This window comes from Rhipicephalus microplus, chromosome 5 (assembly GCF_043290135.1).
Source record: "Rhipicephalus microplus isolate Deutch F79 chromosome 5, USDA_Rmic, whole genome shotgun sequence".
In the NCBI taxonomy this organism is placed as follows: domain Eukaryota; kingdom Metazoa; phylum Arthropoda; class Arachnida; order Ixodida; family Ixodidae; genus Rhipicephalus; species Rhipicephalus microplus.
The window spans coordinates 6,331,650-6,356,213 of record NC_134704.1 but is presented as its reverse complement, the minus strand read 5'-3'; the positions used below and the strand labels follow the sequence as shown (position 1 = coordinate 6,356,213).

At 44.0% G+C, this 24,564-nt stretch overlaps 2 protein-coding genes across 3 annotated transcripts in view; one reads left to right on the top strand and one right to left on the bottom strand.

The window, feature by feature from the left end:
- The window catches only part of LOC119175086 (suppressor of tumorigenicity 7 protein homolog), an 88,856-nt gene extending 76,081 nt beyond the window's left edge, over positions 1 to 12,775 (bottom strand). The window contains exons 1-4 of one of the 2 annotated variants that reach the window (XM_037426306.2): positions 12,640 to 12,773; positions 12,387 to 12,520; positions 12,155 to 12,237; positions 698 to 1,019 (exon numbers count right to left, since the gene is read on the bottom strand). In XM_037426306.2, coding sequence (XP_037282203.1) covers positions 698 to 1,019; positions 12,155 to 12,237; positions 12,387 to 12,393 — 412 coding nt within the window. In that variant the 5' untranslated portion in view covers positions 12,394 to 12,520; positions 12,640 to 12,773. Of the gene's footprint in view, positions 1 to 697; positions 1,020 to 12,154; positions 12,238 to 12,386 lie in introns of both variants that reach the window. The other variant, XM_075894750.1, reaches the window with a different exon arrangement.
- A 230-nt stretch (positions 12,776 to 13,005) lies between these two features.
- The window catches only part of LOC119175087 (PX domain-containing protein kinase-like protein), a 101,798-nt gene continuing 90,239 nt past the window's right edge, over positions 13,006 to 24,564 (top strand). Inside the window, exons 1-2 of the mRNA XM_037426308.2 lie at positions 13,006 to 13,259; positions 21,803 to 21,991. Coding sequence (XP_037282205.2) covers positions 13,158 to 13,259; positions 21,803 to 21,991 — 291 coding nt within the window. The 5' untranslated portion in view covers positions 13,006 to 13,157. The remainder of the gene's footprint in view (positions 13,260 to 21,802; positions 21,992 to 24,564) is intronic.

The following is a 24,564-nucleotide window of genomic DNA, read 5'->3' as shown; positions in this document are numbered from 1 at the left end:
TCCGAACAGAGAATCCAGGTTTTACATTGATTGTGGAGTATCTTGAAAACTACTTGACCTATCAAAAAAGTAATTACAATTTTAGAATCTGCACATCTAAATACACAAACTGTGAAAATTTCGTTCAGATCTATACATACATGTAAAAGTAGCCCATCAAGGGTAGCCTTCCTCCTTAAATTGGTTCGCTAGTTCACTGCCCTTCTAGCTTTCAGCAGTTTCGCGCTGTTGTCTTCTATCCACCTGCTAATCACGATTAGCTCGGAGCGTCTTGCATGACGGAACGGCTTGCATGAAGCCGTTCCATCCAAAGTACATTTTCGGGGGTCTCGCTAACTTACACTAGCCTGGGGACAATTGTCTGCGCCTCCCCATAAATCAGCATTTGGCTGATCACCCTCACCCCTAGCCGGACATTAATTTTTCTCCCCGTGGCTACATTGGAAGGCCCCAGGCCACCCCTAACCGCGTGTTGTTTCCGGCGACGTGTTGCGCCCGTTTTTTAGATAGTATTTTGTAATTAGACGCAGAAAGGAGCTTAAAAAAGACGCTTAAAAAAATTTTTTTTGGTCCCATAGACATGGCCCAGCTCACTTTTTTTTTCGGAAGTTCAAATTATATGGGCAATGACTGGGGTGCAAGTTTTACAAACATCAATGAAGAATTTTAAGAACAGCTAGCACATGCTGTGTCCCACCTTCACAATCGGGGTGTCCCGCATCCGCTTCGCAAGCAAACAGTGTCTGATGGTCTTGTGCTGAGAGGTTCATGTCGTAGAATGTGAGCGGCTCACGGCGGGTTGCAGCCAGGAAGCGTGAATACTCGGCTCCTCGCAGCAGCGATAGTGGGTTGCGCCACACCTTGCACTCGCCGGCCGCAGAAGGCGTAGGGCCCCGGTCGAGAGGCCGGTCCCCCTCGGCCTCCTCAGCAGTGCCCCCGAGCCACGGAGAGAGGTGGTTGAGGGACACCTGCTCGATGAACGATGTTCCATACTTGCGGAAGTACCACCACTCGAAGATCTGCGGTAAGCCATGTGAAACCATGCTAAACGGTGCAGTCAGAGGTGGGCAAAGACATGGTAAATATTGCACACATACTTTTGTAATGATGACTACCGCAGTCAGCAATCAATAGACGTAGCTAAAATATAGGGATAACTAGTTTCTCAGTTGCCACAGCATAAACAGCACAGTAGTGGAACTTTCTCACGTCAAGTGAGCAGAAATGTCACATATTACATTACTGGTACGTAACATGCTTCTGGCAATAGTGATGCTGGCAAAACAGAACCGTAAAGGGGCACAGTGTAGGCCATTGGCCCCGAACTGACAGTGGCAAAATAGTAACACTTATGCAACACCAGGCCGAACTTTGACCTCTGGTTAACGTCACGCTTGAGCATATCGTCAACCTGTTCGGTGATAACTTGTTTCGCGGTGGAAACACGGTATGTTCGTTGTCGTACTGGCGCGTTGGAACCTGTGTCGATGCAGTGAAAAAACTGGGAGTTTGGCCAAGGGCAGGTTGAGCAACGTCAAAGGATTCACGGAACTGGCAGAGCAGCTGAAGAAGCTGAGCGTTCAGATGACGATAGTCCGTCAGCGATCGATGAATCGAAAAGCTCGGAAGGTGGTACATTGGAAGGATTGAGGGCACTGATGGCGTCGTGGTCACCGGAACAATCTGGCGGCATGGTCAAAATTTGTTCCTTATCAATGACTTGCACGTGTCCAAGAGGTTCACCTTGAAATAGTTCGACGGGATACGGAAAGGGATCGATGAGGCAAAGAGCACTGTTTCCTTCAGAAATGGAGAGGGTTGAATAAGGCAGCAGTGATCTTCGACTAAGGAAGAGGCTTGATGGTTCGAAGAATGCAGCTTCGTCCCTAATGCCATCACAAAACACTGGGAGCAACGCAGCTGCTGTCGGAGGAATTTCAGTGCCTTCTTTCACGACGAGTTTGTGTACGGCGAGCTGAATGCGGCTGGTTGGTTGGTCGCAAAATGGGAAGAGTTGAAGTTCCGATCTTGCACAATCAATAACGGCATGGTTGCGCAATAAAAAATCCCATCCAAGTATGATGTCGTGTGAGCATGACGAAAGGGCAATAAACTCAGCAGTGTAGTGGTCATTCGCGATGATCAGTCGGACAGTACAGGGGCTACAGGCTGAACCGGGTCCCCATTCGCTGTTTGCAAGGACATCATATCAAAAGGCATAGTCACTTTTCGGAGCTTGCGGCATAGTTTAGCGTCTATCACGGAAACGGCAGCACAGGTATCTACTAGAGCTTATGCTCGAGTACCTTCTACAAAAACTTTGACAGTATTTGACGGCAATGTCCGAAGACTTGAGCATTTCTACAGCGCAGTTCTAGCCTCCTGAACTGCGGCAATTAGTTTCCCTCGTGCGCCGATCTCGTGGAGCCTTACTCTGTGATGATACTTTTTGTTCCCTGGTGTTGTCATCATTCCTTCATTATTAGTGTAACGGGATAATAACAAAACTTTAGAAAGATTGTGACAATATGATAACGCAGTCCTCTGAGAAATGTTTAAATAAAGTGTGAGCAAATTTGAGAGTGGGGCCTTTTATTACAGATTTTTAAATTGACCAGGTGTCTTGCGTTTTTGATGTTTGAGCAATGAAATTCATTACTTCGAAAATTACTAAACAAATGCCAATGCAGGGGATAATTATTCACATAAGGGGCTGTTAAGTTTGGCCTGGAAATTCATCTGGGCAGACGCCATGGGGCGTAAGCCGGTCCACTGGAGAGGCTCTTAATCCCTTCGGCGCCCAGTCTGACAGACACTGTCGAATATTTGAGCAATTATCCAGACCAAGCAGCAAGCAAAGGCGAGTTCCCGTCCTTCAAAAGCGGACCCTTTTGTCGTCCCTTCAAGCAGCAGCGTGCCTGATGACCTCGGTGATTCATCTGGCGACGGTAAGCTGTTGTGACCGGAGCCAGAGCAATTATCCAGCAGTTTTGCAATATTTAATCCCCAATCACAAAGCCGACCGGCCGACTGCCTATGCTCGTCAGGCATTGTACGTGCTAGCCGGAGGACGAGACGTCGTGTCGCCGCGACGCCACGACGAAAGAGGGCAACAGGGACGGCGTCTTCCTGAAAGCGACCATGACGGCCACCGCAGATCGCCCCGCTGATTGGGCGAGCTGTGCGGTGGACCCTTTGAAGTATGCGGCCAGGATCGTGGGAACTCTCGACTAACGGCACACCCACGACGAGGAAGAGCCCTGCTGGCGCCACCACAGTGCAGTGTTCACGTGGACCGTGCATGCTCGCCCCCCTCACCTGTGTGTGCGTGATTGGTGTTCGACTCGGAGAGGAGGAGCCTGACAGTGCTTAAAACGACGCCGCAGAGTGCTGGACGTCGCTCTGAACTATGTAACGTTCAACCACCACGCTCGTGGTTTGCGAAACCACTAACTTTTCCTTTCTGTAAATATCTGTAAATAGTCCCATAAACCCTGCTTTGTTTTCGTATCCTCCTGCGTTCCTCCATCCGACCCGTAACAACTGGTGGCAGCGGTGGGATGCCATCATCAGCTACTTCCTCCTTCGACACCTTACAGGGCTATCAGTGCTGTAAATATGAACAAGCTATGGCATTCACAGAAGCACAAATTGTGCCACAAGAACGAGCGAGATCAAAAACAGCGTTTTTTTAGAAATAAGAAAATACTTCAGTTGTTCAGAATTTGAAAGCATCAAATGAGCTATTTCTGCATTACTTCTATTTGTGCTACACAACAAAAAATGTTTGCAATGTATAGGTTGAGTCGCTGTTAGCATGATTGCGAATTTGGGAAAATGCACTGTTCGTAAAATAATAAATAGCTGTCACCAATCGTCGATGCTTCTCGATTTTTTTCTTAGTTCAAAAATTATTTCAAAACAATGTGATTTTGCACTATTTATACATACGGGTATATTATACAAAATTACAAGGAAAATCGGACGGAGACATCAACTATGCCACGTTTTGTTATCCTTCATAGATTTGACTGCATAATACAGCAGTAATGATAAAAAAGGGCTGCTGATCTATTTAATCAATCAGTAACTCAGGGGATGAATTATAACTCATGATTACTGAACTGAACATGGAAAGCGGACAGTAAGTCAGAAAATTAATTTAGCTAAAGTAATGTGCAACAGTCTCGGCAGAAAATAACGCTTAAGGATAGGTGAAAAGGCACTAGAAGCTGTGAAGTACTTTGGAAAGGTAGTAACCGCGAAGCCAAACCATGAGAGTGAAATAACTAGAAGTTTAAGGATGGGGCGGAGCACATTTGGCAAGCATTCTCTAATCATGAATGGTATCCTACCCCTATTTCTCAAGAGGAAGGTATATAACAGCTGCATCTTATCGCTACTTGCCTATGGAGCAGAAACCTGGAGGCTTCCAAAAAGGGTTCACCCTAAATTGAGGATGACATAGAGAGCGATGGATAGGAAAATGATGGGTATAACCTAAAGTCCCTAAATTTTTTCATTGTACTTGCGTTCCAACAACTGCCTCCTCTTCCTTATCTGGAAGACTTACGAAGCCACGTACATTAGCCACGCATATTTGAGCTGGCAATATGCTATGCGATGCGCCTTCCTCCTCCGGCATAAGTGAGTGAGGGATGCGTTTTATCAGGTGCTCGAAAAGTGCTAGGGAGAAGAAACATGGCTACCAAAAATGAGCGTTAGGGAAAAATCTTTAGGGGTTCAGGGAACAAACGGGGGTTAAGAATATCATAGTGGAAATGAAGAAGAAGAAATGGATATGAGCCGGGCACATAGCCTCTTGGCATTAGGGGGGCAGATGAGAGTTCCTAATGCCAAGAGGCTATGTGCCCGCCTCACCCAATAAACCTCTTTATACACCGTTAGTAATTCCCAACGCAAAACATGCCTTCAGTGTTCGAAAAGCTTCAGGACTGTAGTAGATCGTTTTGTTAAGATTACGCCCACTTCGCAAACATCACAGATTATTATATAATCTACATGGCCACTAGCGATAACGCTATAATATTCGATGGCACGTGTAGCAATGGCGACGTGCTTCAGCGCTTGTCAGTTGATCAACAGTTGAAGCTCTGTTCACCCCTATCAGTGCCAGGGTCTTGCTGTGATCCGATTTTCCTTTCACGTGGCCACAAATTTGGCCATATAAACCGTTTGATCTGACCATACAGTCTGCTCCCTTCGTCCTTATCATGACCCCGTCACGATATTCTAGAGAAACAAATTGCATCAATTTCCTCAAAACAAACTTACAACATTGTGTTTCAGAGTGTGTTCACACCTCGTAAATGACATCTCTTTAGTAAATTAGTAATAATAGTAAAACTAGATTGGTTGGCTCATGTTAACGAGCTACAATGTTAATGAGCTACATTCACCATTGAGCCAGAATATAATGGTATCTCCCTTGCGCTAACTGTGGAAAGGGGTACATTGAAGTTGAGAATGTTTGACCTAATCAGGCTCGATAGTAATAAACATGCATACAAATTCATTTGAGGTAGCTAAATTTGCACACACATAGAAATTCTTTTTCTTTCTCTTGTAGTGTTAGTAAAACTGGAGTGCTCAACTGATGTTTACGAGCAGTGATTTTACGCAGATGCTAGTGCACCCTATTTTTTATAAGAACGATTCCAGTAAAAATTCCCGACTGCATTTCACTCATCATAAGCTAATTTATATGTGTTGTATGCACAGGTCGGCAAAAATTGTGGAGCTCACTCATGAAATATAGTTTGCGCTAAGGTGATATTACCGAACCGAACCCATTAATAGTTGCTGCTCGAGTAAGTAGACTCATGGGTGAGACATGTATTTCGCATCTATTTCACTTCTAACATTATTGTGCACACATTAAATTGTGCATCTTTTGTAGTACCATAATTTTTTTTTCCTTATTTTTGTGGGCATGCCTTCTGTAAAGGATGTGATTACCGAGTGATTGCAAACAACAAAATGCAGCTGGCGCTCTACAATAATTCACAATATATACAGCATATGTCCAAAAAAGCTCAAGCCTGACTTTATTACAATTACCACACGTAGTAGTTACGGATTCTCACGACACGGAAACCACCTGTGTCGGCGGCGGTTAGAAAATTTGGCCCGCGGCACCATCTTACGATTTTCACTGTGGCTATGACAGTTCATCGCACAATATCCCGTCATATAGGAAAAGTGCTGCCGGTTTATGCTGTCAGATTGGTACAATTCAAGTGCATGGTAATGCGCACCAGATTATCGAAATCATCCGGAATGCTCCACCACAACATTTTTTTAGGTATTTAAAAATGCTGAAACCCAAAACCAACCATTCTTTCTACACTTCACCAAATAATACACCACAGATCAAATTTTCTCAGCAAGAAACATCAAAGAAGCAGCAGCAAGAATAATAGTGCCTGAAGCCCGATGTCATTACGCCTGGATGGCCAGAACCTGCAGTGTGCTGTTGACATTGCCTGCAGAAGATGCTCTGCAGCGCAGAGGAGCCACTTGTGACCACATGATGACACTTGGCGAATAGTGGTGGTGAGACTGCTAGAGGCAAAGCAAGTGGCGTCGGCCCATGTGCTCAGATTTGGGTGCACGCTAGAGAACCCCAGGTGGTTGAAATTTCCGGAGCCCTCCACTACGGCGTCTCTCATAATCATGTGGTGGTTTTGGGACGTTAAACCCCGCATATCTATCAATCAAGCAAGTGGCGTCCGGAAAAGAAGAGGTGCAACTTTGCTACATAACGGTAGCAGGGTTGTAACTCTAATAAGGTCTAAGACCACTAGAAACATGATTATACGTAGTAGTGATTACATATCTCATTAACCATAGCTTGGGGAATGAAATGCGCATGCAATTAAGGCTCTGCCATCCTGCTCTAGTGCAGCAATTTGGGCTGTATATTGAGTGAAGAGAAAGCACTGCAACTCGGCTTGTACTTAACGAACTTGAAGAAGCATTTTCAAGGTAGTCGCAATATAGACTGTGCTCAATTGATGATTACTTGAAAAAATTGGCAAAACACTAAGCAGTGCAAACCTTGAAACACTGAAGATGGATGATTCTGAATCAATCCAATTACACTCAGCGACAACTAATCTTGACATTGGGGCGAAGGCTACGGAGGTATTCGAGTGGCTCCGCAAGTAGTACGGCAGCTTGCGGCTATTTTGCTTGCTCACATTGTTCACGCATTTAAAAAAACATGTACATGAAAATTATGAATGGGAGAAACATTTTAATTATTTAGCGTCCTATTGCGAGCATATTTTCTTTGAAAAACTAAAGAGCATGTTTGCGGCCGCACACCAACATCACAGACAACATGTTTCCTTGGAAAATGGGTGAGCTGTCTAACGAATGGTAAGAAAAGGAAAGCATTCTAGCAAGGCGAACAATAAATGTATTTTACCTATTATTTCCCGCAACTTTTCCAGTCTCATAATATATAAAGCAGTATTCATTTCAGCAAGGCTGTCTCCAATTGCAGTTTCATACATTGGTACCCTCGTCTGTATTTTGCCACGTTCCTTTCCTCAAGTTTTGTTATCATTCATTCATTCACTGTTTATTCAGACAAAAACAATGATTGCCTAGGTTGAAGGGACTAAAGGCAGATTACCTCTGTCTGACTAAGGTCCCTCCACCCATACATTTGCTCACTCCGTTACACTACGTTTGGCGCAAACCGCACCTGCGATGTTCACGAAGCTTCGAGGCCGTAATAGATTGTTTTGTTAAGATAATGCCCACTTCGTGTACATTACAGATTATTCGAGAACTTACGTTGCCCATAGCGATAACGCTAGAATATTCGATGGCAAGGGTATAAATCTTGACACACTTCACCTTTTGTCAATTGAACGACTGCAGACGCTCCATTAGCCTCTATCAGTGAAAGTCTGCTTCTGTGATCAGACTTTCCGTTGACCGGGCACAGGTTCGCAGTTTGATCTCAACATACAGTTTCTTATCTTCGGCCACGTCACGACCCCGTGACAATATTTTTTTTACTCCGTAACAATCCTTTCTTCATAATGATAAAAATGATTGATTGATCGAAGACAAATGAGAAAATTATCAATCAACATAAGCACTATTTTTCTGATGCGGTAGTAGCTTCCACAGTGCGGTCAAAAAAAATCGCCAAGTAAAGGCTGTTTCTAGGCCGTTGCTAGGTGATTCTGCATTGATTCTAAGCTGAGAGACGTTAAAGCCCATACAGGCACAGACACGACATGAATGGTCAAGCAGAAAAACTCTCATAAATCTACCGGCACATCGTAGTTGGTCTCGGATTGCTTCGAGGTCTTCTCTCAGCCATTGGCTTTCCCGTGCTGCTTTCTCCCTTTCTTGGCGAGATGCACATGAATCATGACATTACGGCATCTTGAACAGCGTACCGAGTAGGTATGAATCTGTTAGCATGTTTGTTGGCTGAAATGGTCTTTCTGCATTTTTTTCTAAGATCTGAGAGACTTACAGCAGCGTGGCGAGAACACCATTAGAATTATGTGTCTCCGCTGAAGAACACCCAACCCATTCCATTTCGAAGCCCTTGTACTCAACTGCAGGCTCATGATAAACAAAGCAGCATTTGCCTGAGCTTTGTTTATTGCCTTCTGCCTTAAAGTTAGGTTCTTACTGTTATAACACAGTTGCAGGCAAAAATGAGAGGGAACTACTAGAGATATGTACACTGTAGAAATAACAAGATCTCAGCAGTAAGATAATAGTCATGTGCGCCAAAGAAAGAGAATATCTTATGCTGCAGAAGTTAGCTTTCTTTCCTTTGTGGGCAACAGAAGGGGAATATTTGTGGTGAAAAATACTCTCCACCATAGCGAGTTGCTCATCAACAGGTCGTCTATGTGGCATAAGCTTAATTTTAGAGAAAAGCAGCACATAGTTTCGGGGCATCTCAATTGAGGGAGGGCACGTGGCACAGGTAGGGTGTTGAACCAGGCTTTGCAAGTTTGCATTTATTATGTTCATGTGCTTCGAGTTTTACCCTTGCACTGCCAATTGCTAGCTTCCTGGTTAGCTCAATTGGAGTGACCACCCGGAAAGGCGTTATTCCCGAGTTTAATTCCCGGACCAGGATGAATTTTTCAGCAACTAAGCTTTCCTTTCTAAAGAATTGGTATAGGATTCCTTGTGTATTTGCGCTACGAAAAAGTGGTTCTTGATCGATTGATATGTGGGGTTTAACGTCCCAAAACCACCATATGATTATCAGAGATGCCATAGTGGAGGGCTCCGGAAATTTCGACCACCTGGGGTTCTTTAACGTGCACCCAAATCTGAGCACACGGGCCTGTAGGTACAAGTGGTTGTCTATTTTCCCTTTCTGAACCTGGCTTTGTGGGGGAAAAAATTATATTGCTTTAGCGCAGCTCAGTTTGAGCGTGAAGGAAAGATACTATGCAGTCAAGAAGGGGAATAAGCAGACCACAGTGTGAGCGCTAACTTCCAACTTTTGTTTATTGCATACCCTTAGAACACATTATATAGCTCATCTGTTGACTTTCGTGAGGCAGGTGTCAAAGTATGCGACAGAGAAAGCATTTCCACGTCTTGTTTCTGAGGGTGTTGACGTGGTTGCCAGCACTAAAGTAGCACATCCAAAACTCTCGATTAAGCGCGTCGCTGACTACCTGACAAACAATTCTCTATGTGTGCTACCAGTTGATAAGGAAGGTGCCTTCTGTGTGCTTCCTACAGGAGTGTTTTGTGAAAAAGCCAGCAGTGCCATTGCCTAAGTTTTCAAGCGGTGCGATGACGTAAGTTCTCAGCTATTAAGCTACGCAAGAACTTCAACCTTGGTAAATTAGAGAAGTCATTATCAAACAGCAAAAGGAACCACCAGTTGGTTCAGTTCAGCACAAAAACCTATAAAGTTGACATTCCTCTAAGGGTTATTATGTCAGAATATGACTCATGGCAGAAGCTAGTAGCACTGTTCTTACAAGCCAAGCTGAGTGTTTGTCTATAAAAGACCCCTTCTTGATAAGGAACTCGGATTAAATAACCAATTTTTTAGAAACTAACGCTGACAAAGGTTACCAAGCATTTTCCATTAACATCAAAGATCTTTTTTACTCAATTCCTCATAAAGACCTGCTTGAAGTAATGGAACAGTCCATTGATGAATATGGTGCCATAAGGTTCCAAAATGATGCCTTGATATCTAGTAATGATTTTTTAGAGCTTTTACATTTTTATCTCAAGTCAACTTTTATCAAATGGCATAAGGCTGTTTATCTACAGAAAACGGGTGCATGCATAGGATTGTGCATTGCACCCATACTGAGCGATTTTTTTTCTCGCCCGTCTTGACGTTTTGCTGTCTGATAAGCTTGCTCAGACGAAAGTGCAAAAGGTTTTTCGGTATGTGGACGGTTTCTTTCTTTTTTACTGAGTGTTCTTCAGTTGAGATTGAGCCGAAGGCTCCAGAAATTCTGCCAATAATTAAGGAGTGTCTTGTACCACTTGAAGTGACGTACGAAATACCGCAAGAAGGCACAATCCGCTTTTTTTACTTTCGTCCCTCTTGTTCGTTCGAACAAACTTGCTGGTGCTATGAACCGTGGTCGGAAAAGCCTCTCTTGCCGTACTATTCAGCGCATTCATAGCTAATAAAGCGAGCAATTGCCAGGTTATGTTTTAGAATTGTCCTGTTGAAGCCATGCCGTCACTCTATTGCTGATAGTTTTGCAAGACAGAGCAAGCGACTATCCTTGGCAGGCTACCCAGTGTTAGTGCAGGTGTCGGTAGCTGAGTACCTGTTGAATGGTCCACGTATGCGGGGACGACCGCACACCAATGGTGAGCCCGATGCTGGGAAAACCAGGGTGATTCCGTTTGTACATCAGTTCTCACACCATTTGAAAAAGATTGCCCTGAGAGGAAATGTCCGCGTGGTGTTCTCTGCTCCAGACAAACTAAGCCATCTATGTAAGCTTACGAACCCTAAAAAGGAGGTGCAGCCCACCTGCGGAAAAAAAAAGCATGTAACTAAGTTTGTTGAATGCGCCCTAGCTGTTGTGTACATGTTCCTGCTGTCGTGTGGCACGGTTGACATTGGGCAGACTGGTAGGTGTGTTAATGACCACTTGCGCGAGCACTCTTGCAATGTAAAAAACAAGCTTTCTTCAGGTGGTTTCCTGGCTATGCATTGTAAGACGTGTGGATGCACTCCATTCTTTGATCAGCGTGTCATCTTGGGCCGCAATCGTAACCAGTTGACACGAGAAATTATTGAGGTGAACGCTATTGCAAAATGTACGAAGCTGTGTGTCAGTTCGCTGTCTGTGGCCTTTCCGGCTCAATTTTCTGGAGCGCATGCTGTGAAGGATTGGTATAGAATTGTTAATTTGAAATCAGATCACAACTAGGTTTCTTTGATAGTGTGCTGTGCCACAAGTGTACCACCAAACCACAAGGTTTTGTCATGTGTGTGGCATCATGTGCAATGAGCTATATAATGTGTTGTAAGGGTAAGCAATAAACAAAAGTTGGAAGTTAGCAATCACACTGTCTGTTTTTTTTCCCTTCTTGACTGCATAGTACTTTTCCTTCATGCTCAAACTGACCTGCGCTAAAGCAATATCATTTTATCATGCACCAACTCACCCAGTCAGTTGTACTTTGTGGGGGAACACCACCTTGGAATTACACAGATGCCTGTGTTCTTCGTTATTGGCCTACTGGGGGCATCAACTCAATGCTCTTTTGAGAGGCAGGAATGATGGCTGGCAGTGATGCCAACAGCTGCCATAGACAATGACGCGCCTGCAAGCCATGGTATCTGGTCAAAATGCATTCACTGGCCGGGTCAGCTGTGTTTCCTGAACGTGACAACAAATGATTACAAGAGTGTTTGGAGGGCCCTGTCCCTATGCGGTGGAAAAATTAAACGGCACGATATTAAGGCATCAACGTTCTGGCTACAGACAAGAAAAGAAAAGAGCGTTTTCCGCAAAAGCTCCCCTTGAACATTGCATAACTGCATGGCAGAGCGAGATGATTGGCCAAGGCTGCGCATCACGATGCACTTCAGTGTGAACACCCAGACAGTACACGCATGCGGCAGGCCAGGTAAGCGACTCACCAAGATCAGGCCGGAGATGAGGGAAGATGTACCCGTGAGAGCCACGTAGAACTTGGGCGTGAGCGTGTTCAAGAACACGGAGGCTGAAATTGGTTGAATCGGTAATCAAGTCAGACCTTTCACACGGCATAGCTGAGAGCGAGTGCTATTTTGTTGGTCTCGCGGCTTTTCTACAGCGCAGTTTGGAAAACTGAGCTCGAAAACTACGCACATGGAAAACTGAGCGACTCACCCATCATGTAGGTGGTGGCGTTGAGGCGCACAGACTTGAAGAAGTCTGGCAGCGTCCGCGACTCGAAAAGAACTTTTTCAGACGTTCAGTTGGCGAGCACTCCACGCGTGATCGTGCTCGCGGGCAGGCACCCGCTGTACCATTGCAGAGAGATCGGCATGACTGTGAGACGCAACTTTAGGCGCGCGTCTTAAACATCAATAGTCCAATGGTGGCATACGCATAGAAAGTACGAATTCAGAGTTGCGCTCACCACAACGACGCGCAAATGTGCATGCCCTGAACATAAACTGAGCCGCCAATGTAGTAGATCCGTGCGATGATTTGCCTCTGTCTGAATGAGAAGAGGAAGTCCATCAAACAGGAAGTCAGCGACTGCCGCCACCACCAGTCGCCACGGTCGCGCTGCTCAAACCAACGCCTCCTAGAAAAATTATGCCTGGAACGCCGCTCTCTTTTCAATTGGGAGCCTTCTGCCAGCACACAATCTCGGAGGCCATGCCTACTGCCTTGCGTTGCGACCCTCCGCCGCATGAGACCGCTCGCCTCTGTACTGCTCAGTCACTTGACATATCGTACCGCTCTGTCACGTGACATGATAGCTGCTTAGAGGCAACTGTGAGAGCGTTGCTGTGCTCGCAAGGGACGGCCGTCAGAGACGCTCGCCTTCGTACCGAAGGAGGAGGGTCATATCAGAGGGTTGGGCACCGCGATCGTGCTCACGTTCCAGGCACAATTTTTTTAGGAGGCGTTGCTCAAACATGCCTTGCCATGGCGATGTTCGAAGAGAGGCGCAGCACCAAGATTTTACTCGATGATACTCTACCACTTTCGTGTGTGATTGAATCGTCCGAAAATGTTCAAGGCCACACCGTGAGTATTGCGCTGAAAGCAGCTCACGTTTCATCGCAACGTGCTCGCGTCTTCCTCCCCTCGGTTCTCGCTACTTGTGGAGGATACGCCTCCACCACACAGTCGTCATTAGTTTGTTTGCTTGCCGCACTGCGTTACATTCCCGCCTCGTTGGTTAGTTTGCCTTCGTCAAGTGTCCCTGCTAAGCTGCGTACACGATTCATCTGCAGCTGGTAACATTCGTGGCTCGTTGTTAGTAGCAGGTCTTCATTGTACCTTCGCAAGGTGACGCGATCGGATATCGGACGGTGTGCACCGATGACAACTTTTGTACATGGCTAATATTGTTCTCTCTAAACTTAGTGTCCTTGTACTTCTAATTTACGCTTCTTCTGAGAATACTGCCATGGCAGTCCAGCGCGATTGCAGCGTTACATCACAAAGAACATTTGGTGGCGCGCATGACCTGTAGTTGTGGACGGGAGCAAAGGCCAGATAGGAAAACCAGGCAATGGTGGAGTGTCTAACAAATGACATTGAGGAATTAGGAGGAAAGAGCGAGTGGAGATAGGAATGCGCACATAGAATATATACACCGGTATACTGACCCAACAGGCAAAATGATCATGTATGTTTGAAAGGCATGATTTGATCATTTGCAACAATACTGAGAAGTGTGAAAGGCAGATCATGGGAGGTAGGAAGGCTGTATTCGAAGATAGATTATGCACTGATGTCGCATAGGATGTATGATAGGCTCAGGGGAATGCACATAGATAAATGTAGCTCCACAAGTCTGGGTAGTGATCACAAACGTATGAAGCTAAGTTTTGGAAAAGAAACGAAAGTGGGAAGGAGACAAGATCAGCAACTACAAGGGAATTTTTACTCAGAAAGGCTAATAAAAATGGGTAATAAACAAATTGAGAAAGTAATCACTGAGTTTAATAAAACATCGTGGGCATACATGAATCTAATTAGACTGTATGAGCTAGAACTTGCTAAACTGGACACGTCGCCCTGGAAAAGAAGACACAAACCCAAGAGTTAGTGGGATAAGAGTGTTAAGAGAGTCATAGCAAAACGCCGTGAAGCCTGTAGGGAACACAGACATTCTAAACAGAGGGGTGAACCGACATGTGATGTTGAAAGTAGAAGAGAAGCATCTCTTCTGATCGGTCAAAAGATTAGAAGAAAGGGGGCTCAGTGGCTAGCAGAAGTACACAAAAAGGATAAAAAGGTAGCCTCAAAATTTTGGAACCATAAAAAAACCCCTAAGTAGTAAGACAAGCCTAGAGCAGAGGTTTATAAATACAGCTCAAGGTGTTAGGCTAGAAGGGGACGAAGCAATTGAATATATAAAAATAAGAATGACAGAAAAATTTCAACAAGTGCCTAGCAGAAAAGAAACACAGGCCTATCAGGCTAGCATTTTTGTATATCAAGGTAGCCTATGATAGCGTGGTTCAAGAGGACTTGTGGGGAATACTGGACACACTAGGTGTGAAAGATTGAGTCACTAAGCTTTTCAAGCATATCTATAAAAGAAACAAGGCAGTTATAAAATGGGAAAAATCAGGTATCCGTGACCACACAGATAAAACGGGGGTTTAGGCAGGGGTGTCCTCTATCAGCCTTGTTATTCATGATTTACCTACTAGGATTAGAGGCCAAATTAGAGGGAAGTGGACTTGGCTTCAACCTCTGTTTAGTCAAACAAGGAAAGCTCATTGATCAGGCACTACTAGCATTAATGTACGCAAATGATAGAGTGCTAATGGCCGACAACAAGGAAGGTTTGCAGAGATTGAAGGGCATCTGCCGTAATGAAGGAGATAGGTTAGATTTCAGATTTAATAAGAAAAAATCAGCAGTCATGATTTTTATTGATTATGAAGGTTGTGAGCTTAGAATACAGGAGGTCACGCTAGAGATAACAGATAAATACAAATACCTGCGCAAATGGATAAGCAATGAGACCGAGTACCTAAGGAAACACGAAATATACGTAATGACTAAAGGTAACAGGAATGCAGCGTTGATGAAAAATAGGGCACTGTGGAATTACAATACGTATGATGATGTGAGAGAAACTTGGAAAGGGGTCATGGTTCCTGGTCTGACGTTAGGCAATGCGGTCTTGTGCACGAGATCAAAAGTTCAAGCAAGACTAGAAATTAAGCAACGTGGAATAGGTAGGCTTGCTTTAGGAGCTCGCGGGAATACACCAAATCAGGGAGTACAAGTCGATATGGGATGGACATCATTTGAGAGCAGGGAAGCAAGCAGCAAGATAAAATTTGAGAAGCGATTGAGGAAAATGGGGGAGGAGCGTTGGGCTAGGAAGGTTTTCAGCTACTTACACATGAAGAATGTCAATATAAAATGGAGGAAGCGAACCAGAAAATTCACGGGTAAATACTTAGAAAAAAGCAGGGGGCCAAACCAAAAAGAACTATCGGTTAAGAAGAAGGTGAAGGAAACGGAGACCGACATGGGATGTTGAAATTTAGCATGATTAAGCAGTCCGCACTATAGATCTATTGAACATTTAAGCAGGAAATTGCCAAAGAAAGGATCTACGATAATACTCAAGGTAGTTCTCTACTGTTTGAGGCCAGGATGGGAGTATTGCGAACCGAGACATATCGGGCCAAATACGAAGGGGTAGACACGGTATGCAGTGCGTGTGGAGAGGAGGAGGAAACTGCCTAACACTTGATAATGTTCTATAAAGGGCTTCACCCTATAGTTCAGGATGATGGCACAGAGTTTTTCAAAGCACTGGGGTTTAGGGACAGCGAGGGTAAAATAGACTTCAGGCTAGTAGAAATAATCAGAAGGAGGTTATCTGATTGGTGGCTAAAATCAAGGCACGAGTGAAAATTAAATCCTTCACTGCAAAGTACGTCGTTCTCTATTAAAAAAAAAAAAAGGTAAATCTAGTTTTTGTTCACCAAGTGTTACGGCTTGGTGGCATTAGCCGCCGCCTGATCTAAAGGGTACATCTATCCATCCTACCTAGAGATACTTCATATGCTACCTATCTATAATTACCATGTAGCGTTAGCTTCCCCCCCCCCCCTTTTTTTTTTGCCTCGCAGAAATGTTCTGATGTCACCGGGCATTCGACCATGCCTCGACATATGCAGGTCAAGCAGTTCTACTCGTCACTTCGTGATTCAGTCGCATTAAGAACTAATTTCGGGCAACTTGCTTGGTCGAAGCAGCTGATATCTTTTCTTTCGGAGCTGTTTAGCCACATGCCACTGACGATAACTTTTGGTGTATCACTGTTTTCATGTAAGTACCTGTACAATAAGCGCAATCATTTTGGTCCACTTCATTTAGTAAACCATTTAATTGGCAGTGTTGCATATCCTGGTTTCTTTGTACTGACATGGTCATTGTACGTTACAGAACACCAGATGGTCAAAATTACTGGAGCTTTTTGCCAAGGCTTTTCTCATAATCATATGCTGCTTTTGGCACATCAAACCTCATATATTAATAATATTATCGTTATTATGTTTATGTTCTGACATAGTGTTTGCCGTAGCTTGCTTCACCCATGGCACAGTCTACGTACATTGGTGTTTTATTATTATTTTAATGGAAGCGATAGATGTAATCTGGCACAAGCTCTTATTGAGAGTTAAGCTGCAAAAATCATAGAATCTTATCTTCACAACGTAAGCAGGTTTAAGGGGCACTAAAGGCAAACAGCAATTTATGTTGGAGTGAAATCTCAATGTATGACAATGTCTGAAAGGACAATATTATCCACAGTAGTGCCCTACCTACTAAGAAATTGAGGTAAATGCACGAAAAAACATGCGGTACACGTAGGACATTCGCAAAAAGATCCTGATGACGTCAGTGTTATTGCCTACACTGTACGGTTAATCACTAATAATTGAACTGGCTGCACTAAATGAAGAACCTTCTGTACATCAAGAGATATAATTAAATGCTGCTTGTTTGTTTCTGTTTGATTTATGGAAAAAAGAACCGCCGGATGTTGCTACGATGAATGGTGCCAGTGGTTCAAGAGTTGGAAAGGTCGTGCCATCTAGCAGGGTTCAACTGAGTCAAGCACACCTGCAATCTCAGAGGCCATGATGAGAAATTGTTCAGTGGCCATTGTTGCTGCTGTGGCTACTAGTGTGGATGGTTGCGCAGTAAAGCCGGGCAATGTTGTGCGCGGCAACAGTGACGCGAGACAGCCACTTTCAGGCGGCGAATCTGAAGTGCGCTAACGCGGTGCACACCACTACAACGCGATGCTTATTTTAAAATAAGCACCTTCCAGGTACAAAAGTAGAACTACAAGATTCCTGTAGCACTATTTCAACAATCAACATCGATTTATTATTTGCCTTTAGTGTCCTTTTAAGGGGGGACGTGGCAATGAGAATGATAAATTTGATCAAAATGTTCAGTTTTTCAATTAATTTTTTTCTGCAATCCTGAGGCCATGTTTTACATCATGGTGAAATATTAGACCAAAATAAGTGGTACAAGTTGAGAAAAAATTATTTTACTGGTGGGCTGTCGTTAAAAACTGCGTGAAAATTGGGCTTTAGAGAGCGTAAATCTGCCGCTTTCCCTTGGCATCATTGTAAAGAGGACAGAACGGAGCTCAAAATCGCCACAAAGCTGCATTTCTCCAATAAAAAATGAAGCCAGCTCCCTTTTGAGTTTCATTCTTTTGGCTTCTAGCTCCACTTTTTTAAGGCTCTATTTTCGCAGCTTTCTTTTTTGAGCAAGTGCTGTCGGTCAGCTCTGTATCCCTGTGCCATTTCACAACAAATGAAGGTATAGCAATTCCGCTTTCTGCAGTTAGGCCCCGAGACATTAGTCAATGCCGTAAAGCTGGTCATATCTGTGTGCACATTGTTCACATTTTTATAATAGGCTTTTGGTAAGAGTTGTTAGTAAGACAATAGCTCCACATAATTTCAAAAATGATTTTTGTGTGTTTACTTGATTATTGAAAAGTAAACCAATAGCATTACAGTCCAGAATAGACCCTTGTGGATATTCGTATGCAAAAATTTTGACGAATTTATCTCTCTATAAATAATTAACTTTGGGATGACCATGAGAGTCTATTCAGAATTGGTGACTCAAAAACTACATTAGATAGCTCAAAACCGATCTCAGTTTTCATATCAGCACAACAAACATGTGCATGCCGAATTTCATCACTTTATTTTCCAGCAATAAGAAAGATAGTATTCATTGCCACGTCCCCCCTTAAGCTACAATAAGCGTGCAATCTTCTCTTGAATCCATTGAAATTGGGTTGCTGTGATTAATGAGGCTGTGGTAATATATATATGAAAATTTTGTTGGAAGTTCTTGGTGGGATTCAGTGGACTTGAAAAACAGTAAAGTCAAATATCTGTATAATGAAGTGCTCGAGGTTATCAAAGCATCTTGTTATGCAAGTCACTTCGTTGTAAGCATTGTGCACAGTTGCACTGACAGGGGCACAAGGAATGCTTTGTAATGTGCTTCATTTTTTTCTACAGCCGTTTGTTGAGCAAGCACAAAAAAGAAAGCCTATTTTCCTTGTGCAAAAAAAATTACTGTCTCACGATTCCAAAATCATCAGACTTGCTGTGCGAAGACAAGTGGCAAGCGGGAAAATGGTCAAAAGAAAATCCCAGCAACGACGCCAGTCACCATGGTGCCATAGATTCTGGTGGCATCTGCTAGGGCCTGCAGAGGTTCCAGTAGTATAAAAGGAGTGAATCGTTCTCTGAAAGTGCCGAGAACTTGGCATACAAACTTCCAGAAAACTTCATTGAGCCACCAAAGTACGAAAAGTACACTTTGATATTAAAAACTTTGAACTTGGCTTTTTTAATTATTATCGCAATGAGTGTGACAATAACAATGTTAGAGTTTTCAGAGTAACGTTCATCAATATCAACAGATCCATATTTTTCACCTCAGTGTCTGTTTAAAGGGCCAGTAAACAAGCTTTGACGCTTTTTTTTTATCTCCCTCAGACAAGCTCGCCAATTTGTACTAGACTGCAACGATCACCTTTTTTTAATATTACAGCATTGCGCAAAACTTCCATGAAAAAAAAAATTCCCGCGCCTATTTCTATCGCTTGTCCAATATTTCTCATACGCGCAATGATGCAAGCTTGACCATGGGCAACTGACATACCATTGAGCTCGTCGATAGGTGGATAGTAAAATCGTGGCTCACGCAAAGAATTGTGGGCTACGGCACCCATCTGCATAGGCTTCTGGTTGGAGATGCCATGTCGCCGTACGGGCATTCTCGTCTGTACCGTCGCTTTCTGCTTGTTCCACCCAGTGTTTGCGGTGCCCTTTTCTCAGAAATTGGTTCATAATATTCTGGGGAGCTATGTAGTTTAGTTGAATGACAAATTCAGTCAATATGAGATAGTCATGATCGTGCGAGCAATCATTTCTTCATTCAAGCGGCATGCACCTTCAGACACATGCTTGTTGTTTTTCTGCAAAGGGTGTTATCACACACCTGTTGTCACATACAATTATTTTATAGACATTTTAGCATCCCGATATATATACCTTCATTTGTTTTCATGCTGCTTACCCGTCAAATGATTTATTTGCTTTTTTGTTACAAAGACGCCATACCGGATTCGATATGGTGAATGACAAGAGTAAACTATTTTTTACTCCAAAAATGAAATGCAGTCGTAGTTTTCTGTCTTCTTTACTACTTTCCATCTTCCTAACCTGAGATCTCGTTTGCTCACGCTCTTGAACATTGTGTTTCAATGTATGCGAACATCTCCGCACACAACATACATAACAAAGCCTATCGGCACTTTACACGTGCAAGTCGAACATAAAAAAGACGCTGTACCATGCTACTCCTTGCTTCAAAAGCTACTTTGATTGCCTTACGTCCCACGGTACCATTAAAAGAGTGGACATTTTGTTTTGTGGGCCTTTTATGCCCTTAGAGGTTTCCACAACGCGTACTTCTGTTTTCATCGAGCGTATGTTGTCATTCGGCAGCATGTGCCCGTAAGTGTGAGTGATTTTTAAGTGGTCGTCACCGTTTGTGCTCGAAATTATTAAATCGAGGTTGTTATAGAAAACATTACTACATGTTTGAATGCATAATTGCATGCTGCGTTCGAAGCCTGCCTGTTACTGTTCTTCGTGTTTGCTCATTTCCACTTCTCGCTTCGCTCTCTGAAATGCACGAAATATCGTCTATTTATTTGCAAATAAAATAAAAAGAAGATAATCACTTAACAAGCGGCAACAGACGTGTCACTGAATTTAACGTATTTTCTTCCCGATTACGTTGCGCAGTAGGCACCTTGAAGCAGCAAAAAGAGAGGCCTCGAACAGGAAGTACCGTAGCAGACGACGCGCCATTTTGTTATCCACCTATTGGTTCTTTGCCCTATGAAACGGCACTTTGGCTGTGCGGTAATGCAGTTTCGGCCGCACAGTGCGCACTTAAATTTGTGTGCTGCCCTCTGCTGTAAAGCCATAGACTACCGGGAAAATAGGTATTGCCGGAACAAAAGTCTTTGAGATAAAGGGGCATTTCCAAGAACGGAAGGGTGCTCTTCAAACAGCTCTTCCTCCCCACACTGCTACAACATGTGCTCATGGTTGGGATGCCCTGCTCGGTCTTTGGCTGCGCTCTGATGACGTATCGCTGACGTTGTGTCACGTTGCCGCAGTGGGTGGAGTCACGACGACGGGCTACGCCTTCCCCCTCTCTATGGCGGACAATGTGGTGAGGCCGCGCGAAAATTCGAAACGAGCTGAATTGGATTTTCTAAACCCTGTAACTTCCTTATAGCACGCATTTACAAAATTCTTGCGGCAGCATGTTTACGTAGCAAAAGTGCACATATTTCTTTTCATAATTTTTGGACCTCGGGGTTGTTCAGTGGAAATCGACTGTAAGTGCTAGCAATGCCTTAACTTTTACTCGTACAGTTAGTCGTTTTATCCTGCCTAAGGTAACTACTAATTATGGTCGCCCTGCACTAAACTTTAAAGGCACATCTTCATGGAATAAGCTTGATTATAACCTAACCAGTATAACTATGTTGCATACATTTCTAAAAAAAGCTAAAGCACTTCATTATTGAAAATGTATAGCACAACCCATACTTGCTCGTAGTTTCTTTCTTTTTTTGTTTTGCCCTCATAAGATGTGTTTTAGTATTAAGTATTGTTTGAGAAATTTGCAATTTGTGTAACCTTTTCATTTGTACTGTACTTGATTGTTGTACTTATTTCAGATAATTTTCTTTTGTCTCAATTCAATCTGTGCATTAACAGCTACTATAGTTTCTTTTTAGCGATAACTTCGGTAGGGACTCTTTAACAAACAAACAAGTTTGTTTGGCCCTGGAAGTATGTTTTTGTAATCATACATGTTTTATGTTAAATAAACTTTCAAAACTAGCCTGTACTGGTAAGGCATGGCTACTGGTGCCACTACACATATCCAACGAAAGTTTTGTGGTAGCTTGATATTGCGCATTATGTAACACGGCCTTCTCATTCTGGACACAGTGCTACAATGTACGAGTGCAGCGCGGGTTTCACCAGGAGACCACGTGGGTGGTGCAGAGACGGTATAGTGACTTTGACGCCCTGCACAATCAGCTGCAAGTTTCGGGCCAGGAGTTGCCCTTGCCGCCAAAAAAGCTGTTCAACAAGATGAGCCGAGAATTCATTGCCGAGAGGCAGCAGAAGCTGCAGGTAAGAAAGAGTTGTTGTCTTGCACTACCCTCGAGTCCAAAGGTACAGTCTGTTTCACACTTAGGGGAAATGTCGGAGCGCAAAGCATTGTGATGCGGACAGCGCTTCGGTCGCGCCTGGGCAGCAGCTCGCGCATGCGCAGACGCTAGAAGATCATGTTATTGAAACACATTGTCTGTGACGGCGGTGTGCGATGTCTACATTGTCGGGCAGACTGCTGATTTCATCATTGCTGCGAGAACTATATAGGCCGATATTCTGTACTAAACGTTGTGCGATGCGAAGCTCTCAGTCTTCTTTGGTGATAAGCGAGTTCTGGAAACATCATACGTTGGTTGCCGTGGTACTGAGTGCATTCATGTATATTTCTTTCTGCTTGTACAGCACTCTGCGATGAAGAATATCGTAATAAGCACGTACGGTGCATAGTATTTATTTTTTGCTAAATAAAAAATAAAGCACTCTACAGCGACTGCCGTGCAGCTATGCGGGTGCAACACACACATAAAAAAAATGAGAAGTTTAGGAATGTTGTAGGGTGAGTCAACGACCTGAAAGTGCTTTTTCTCGATGGCATTTCATTACTTGAGGCAGCACTCACTCGGGGACACCAAAATGCATGCGTGAAGCTTCCAAATCGTTGAACACCCCGTCATGTCCTCCTCAGCCGCAGCGACGACTGTGCTCATTTTGGACGACTGTGATGCGTACTGTGAGTCATGACACGATGTAAAATATGTGCCCAGTTCCCGCAGCAATCGTTAAATTCACCCGCTGCCTGACAATGCGGCCAGCGCGGGCATCCGTTGCTGACAAAGCGGCTCAACTGTCCCAACACAATGCCCCTCAAGTCTGCGCACGTGCGAGCTGCTGCCGGCGCGCAACTGCTGCGTTGGCCGCATCATGGCTGAATCGCGAGGCCACAAGCTCCGAGATTTCCCTTAAATGTGAAACAAACTGTGCATACACATGATACAGTGTCAAGCACTAGGGAAGTTATGCAAGGTTAGCAATAATGGTGACACTGAGAGGAACGAGAGATGACAGCCGCGGTCGATGTGTGCATCATTGTCAATGTGTCTCTTCAATTACATGCAGCCATATGAAATTTAACAGCACTGCCCCAAAGTTTGGCCAATCGTTTCAATTTTCTGACTTGCATGACAGACATTTTTAAGCGAAGTATTAGCATAGCAGAAAACATGCAGTGTCTGAGATCAAGTGATTGCATGTGGGACGCTCATTGAGTTCTGTTTTGAATGACAATGCGCACATGTGGCGTAGTAGTCGCAGTGTTGAGCTTCTGTACTAACGGTCAATAGTTAAATCTTGCTATCAAAACATTTCTGTTTATTCTTGACAGGCCCAGATTTGGCTCTGCGCTGACATTACTCGTTAGTAAGATCATTTGCAGTTAGGCTCCCAGATAACCTGTAGGTCGAAATGGCCATGTGTGAAACTTTATGCTCATTGAGTACAGCAGCTGCTACATATAGAGTGCTATTTGATGAATTCTTAAAAGCATGCGTGTTAACAGTATTGCACTAATCGTTTCTGAGGTGTGCATGCTCAAATAAGAGATGGGGAAGTCACTGTACCTTGTCCAATTAAGGGCTCGAGTGCCAGTTTCGTCAGCGTCATAAGATGTGGGGTCTCGAAATGGCGAGCGAGCGCCACGCTCTTGGAGTGAACGGACACAGCAAACGCGGTCGGTACAAACCAAGCATCATCATCATCATCAGCCTGACTACGTCCACTGCAGGATAAAGGCCTCTCCCATGTTTCGCCAGTTAACCCGGTCCTGTGCTTGCTGCTGCCAATTTATACCCGTAAACTTCTTGATCTCATCTGCCCACCTAACCTTCTGTCTACCCCTAACCCGCTTGTCTTCTCTGGGAATCCAGTTAGCTACCCTTAACGACCAGCGGTTATCCTGTCTACGCGCTACATGCCCGGTCCATTTCTTCTTCTTGATTTCAGCTATGATATCCTTAATCCCCATTTGTTCCCTAATCCACTCTGCTCTTTTCTTGTCTCTTAAGGTTACACCTACCATCTTTCTTTCCATTGCTCGCTGCGTCGTCCTCAATTTAAGCTGAACCCTCTTTGTAAGTCTCCAGGTTTCTGCTCCGTAGCTAAGTACCGGCAAGATACAGCTGTTATATACCTTTCTCTTGAGGGATAGTGGCAATCTACCTGTCATAATTTGAGAGTGCTTGCCAAATGTGCTCCACCCCATTCTTATTCTTCTAGTTACTTCAATCAAACCAAACAACATACATTTATCTAACTAATTTTAGAACGATATCGTCAGCCGAATTATTACATCAATCGTGATCGACACATTAGGACATCCTTACACAATTGTAAACATACACACACTCCAAAACACGGCAAACACAATAACACACCCAAGGCGTCGCCGCCACCGCTCGACTTACCACGCCCCGCTGTGGTGGTCTAGTGGCTAAGGTACTTGGCTGCTGACACGCAGGTCGCGGGATCGAATCCCGGCTGCAGCCGCTGCATTTCCGGTGGAGGCGAAAATGTTGTAGGCCTGTGTGCTCAGATTT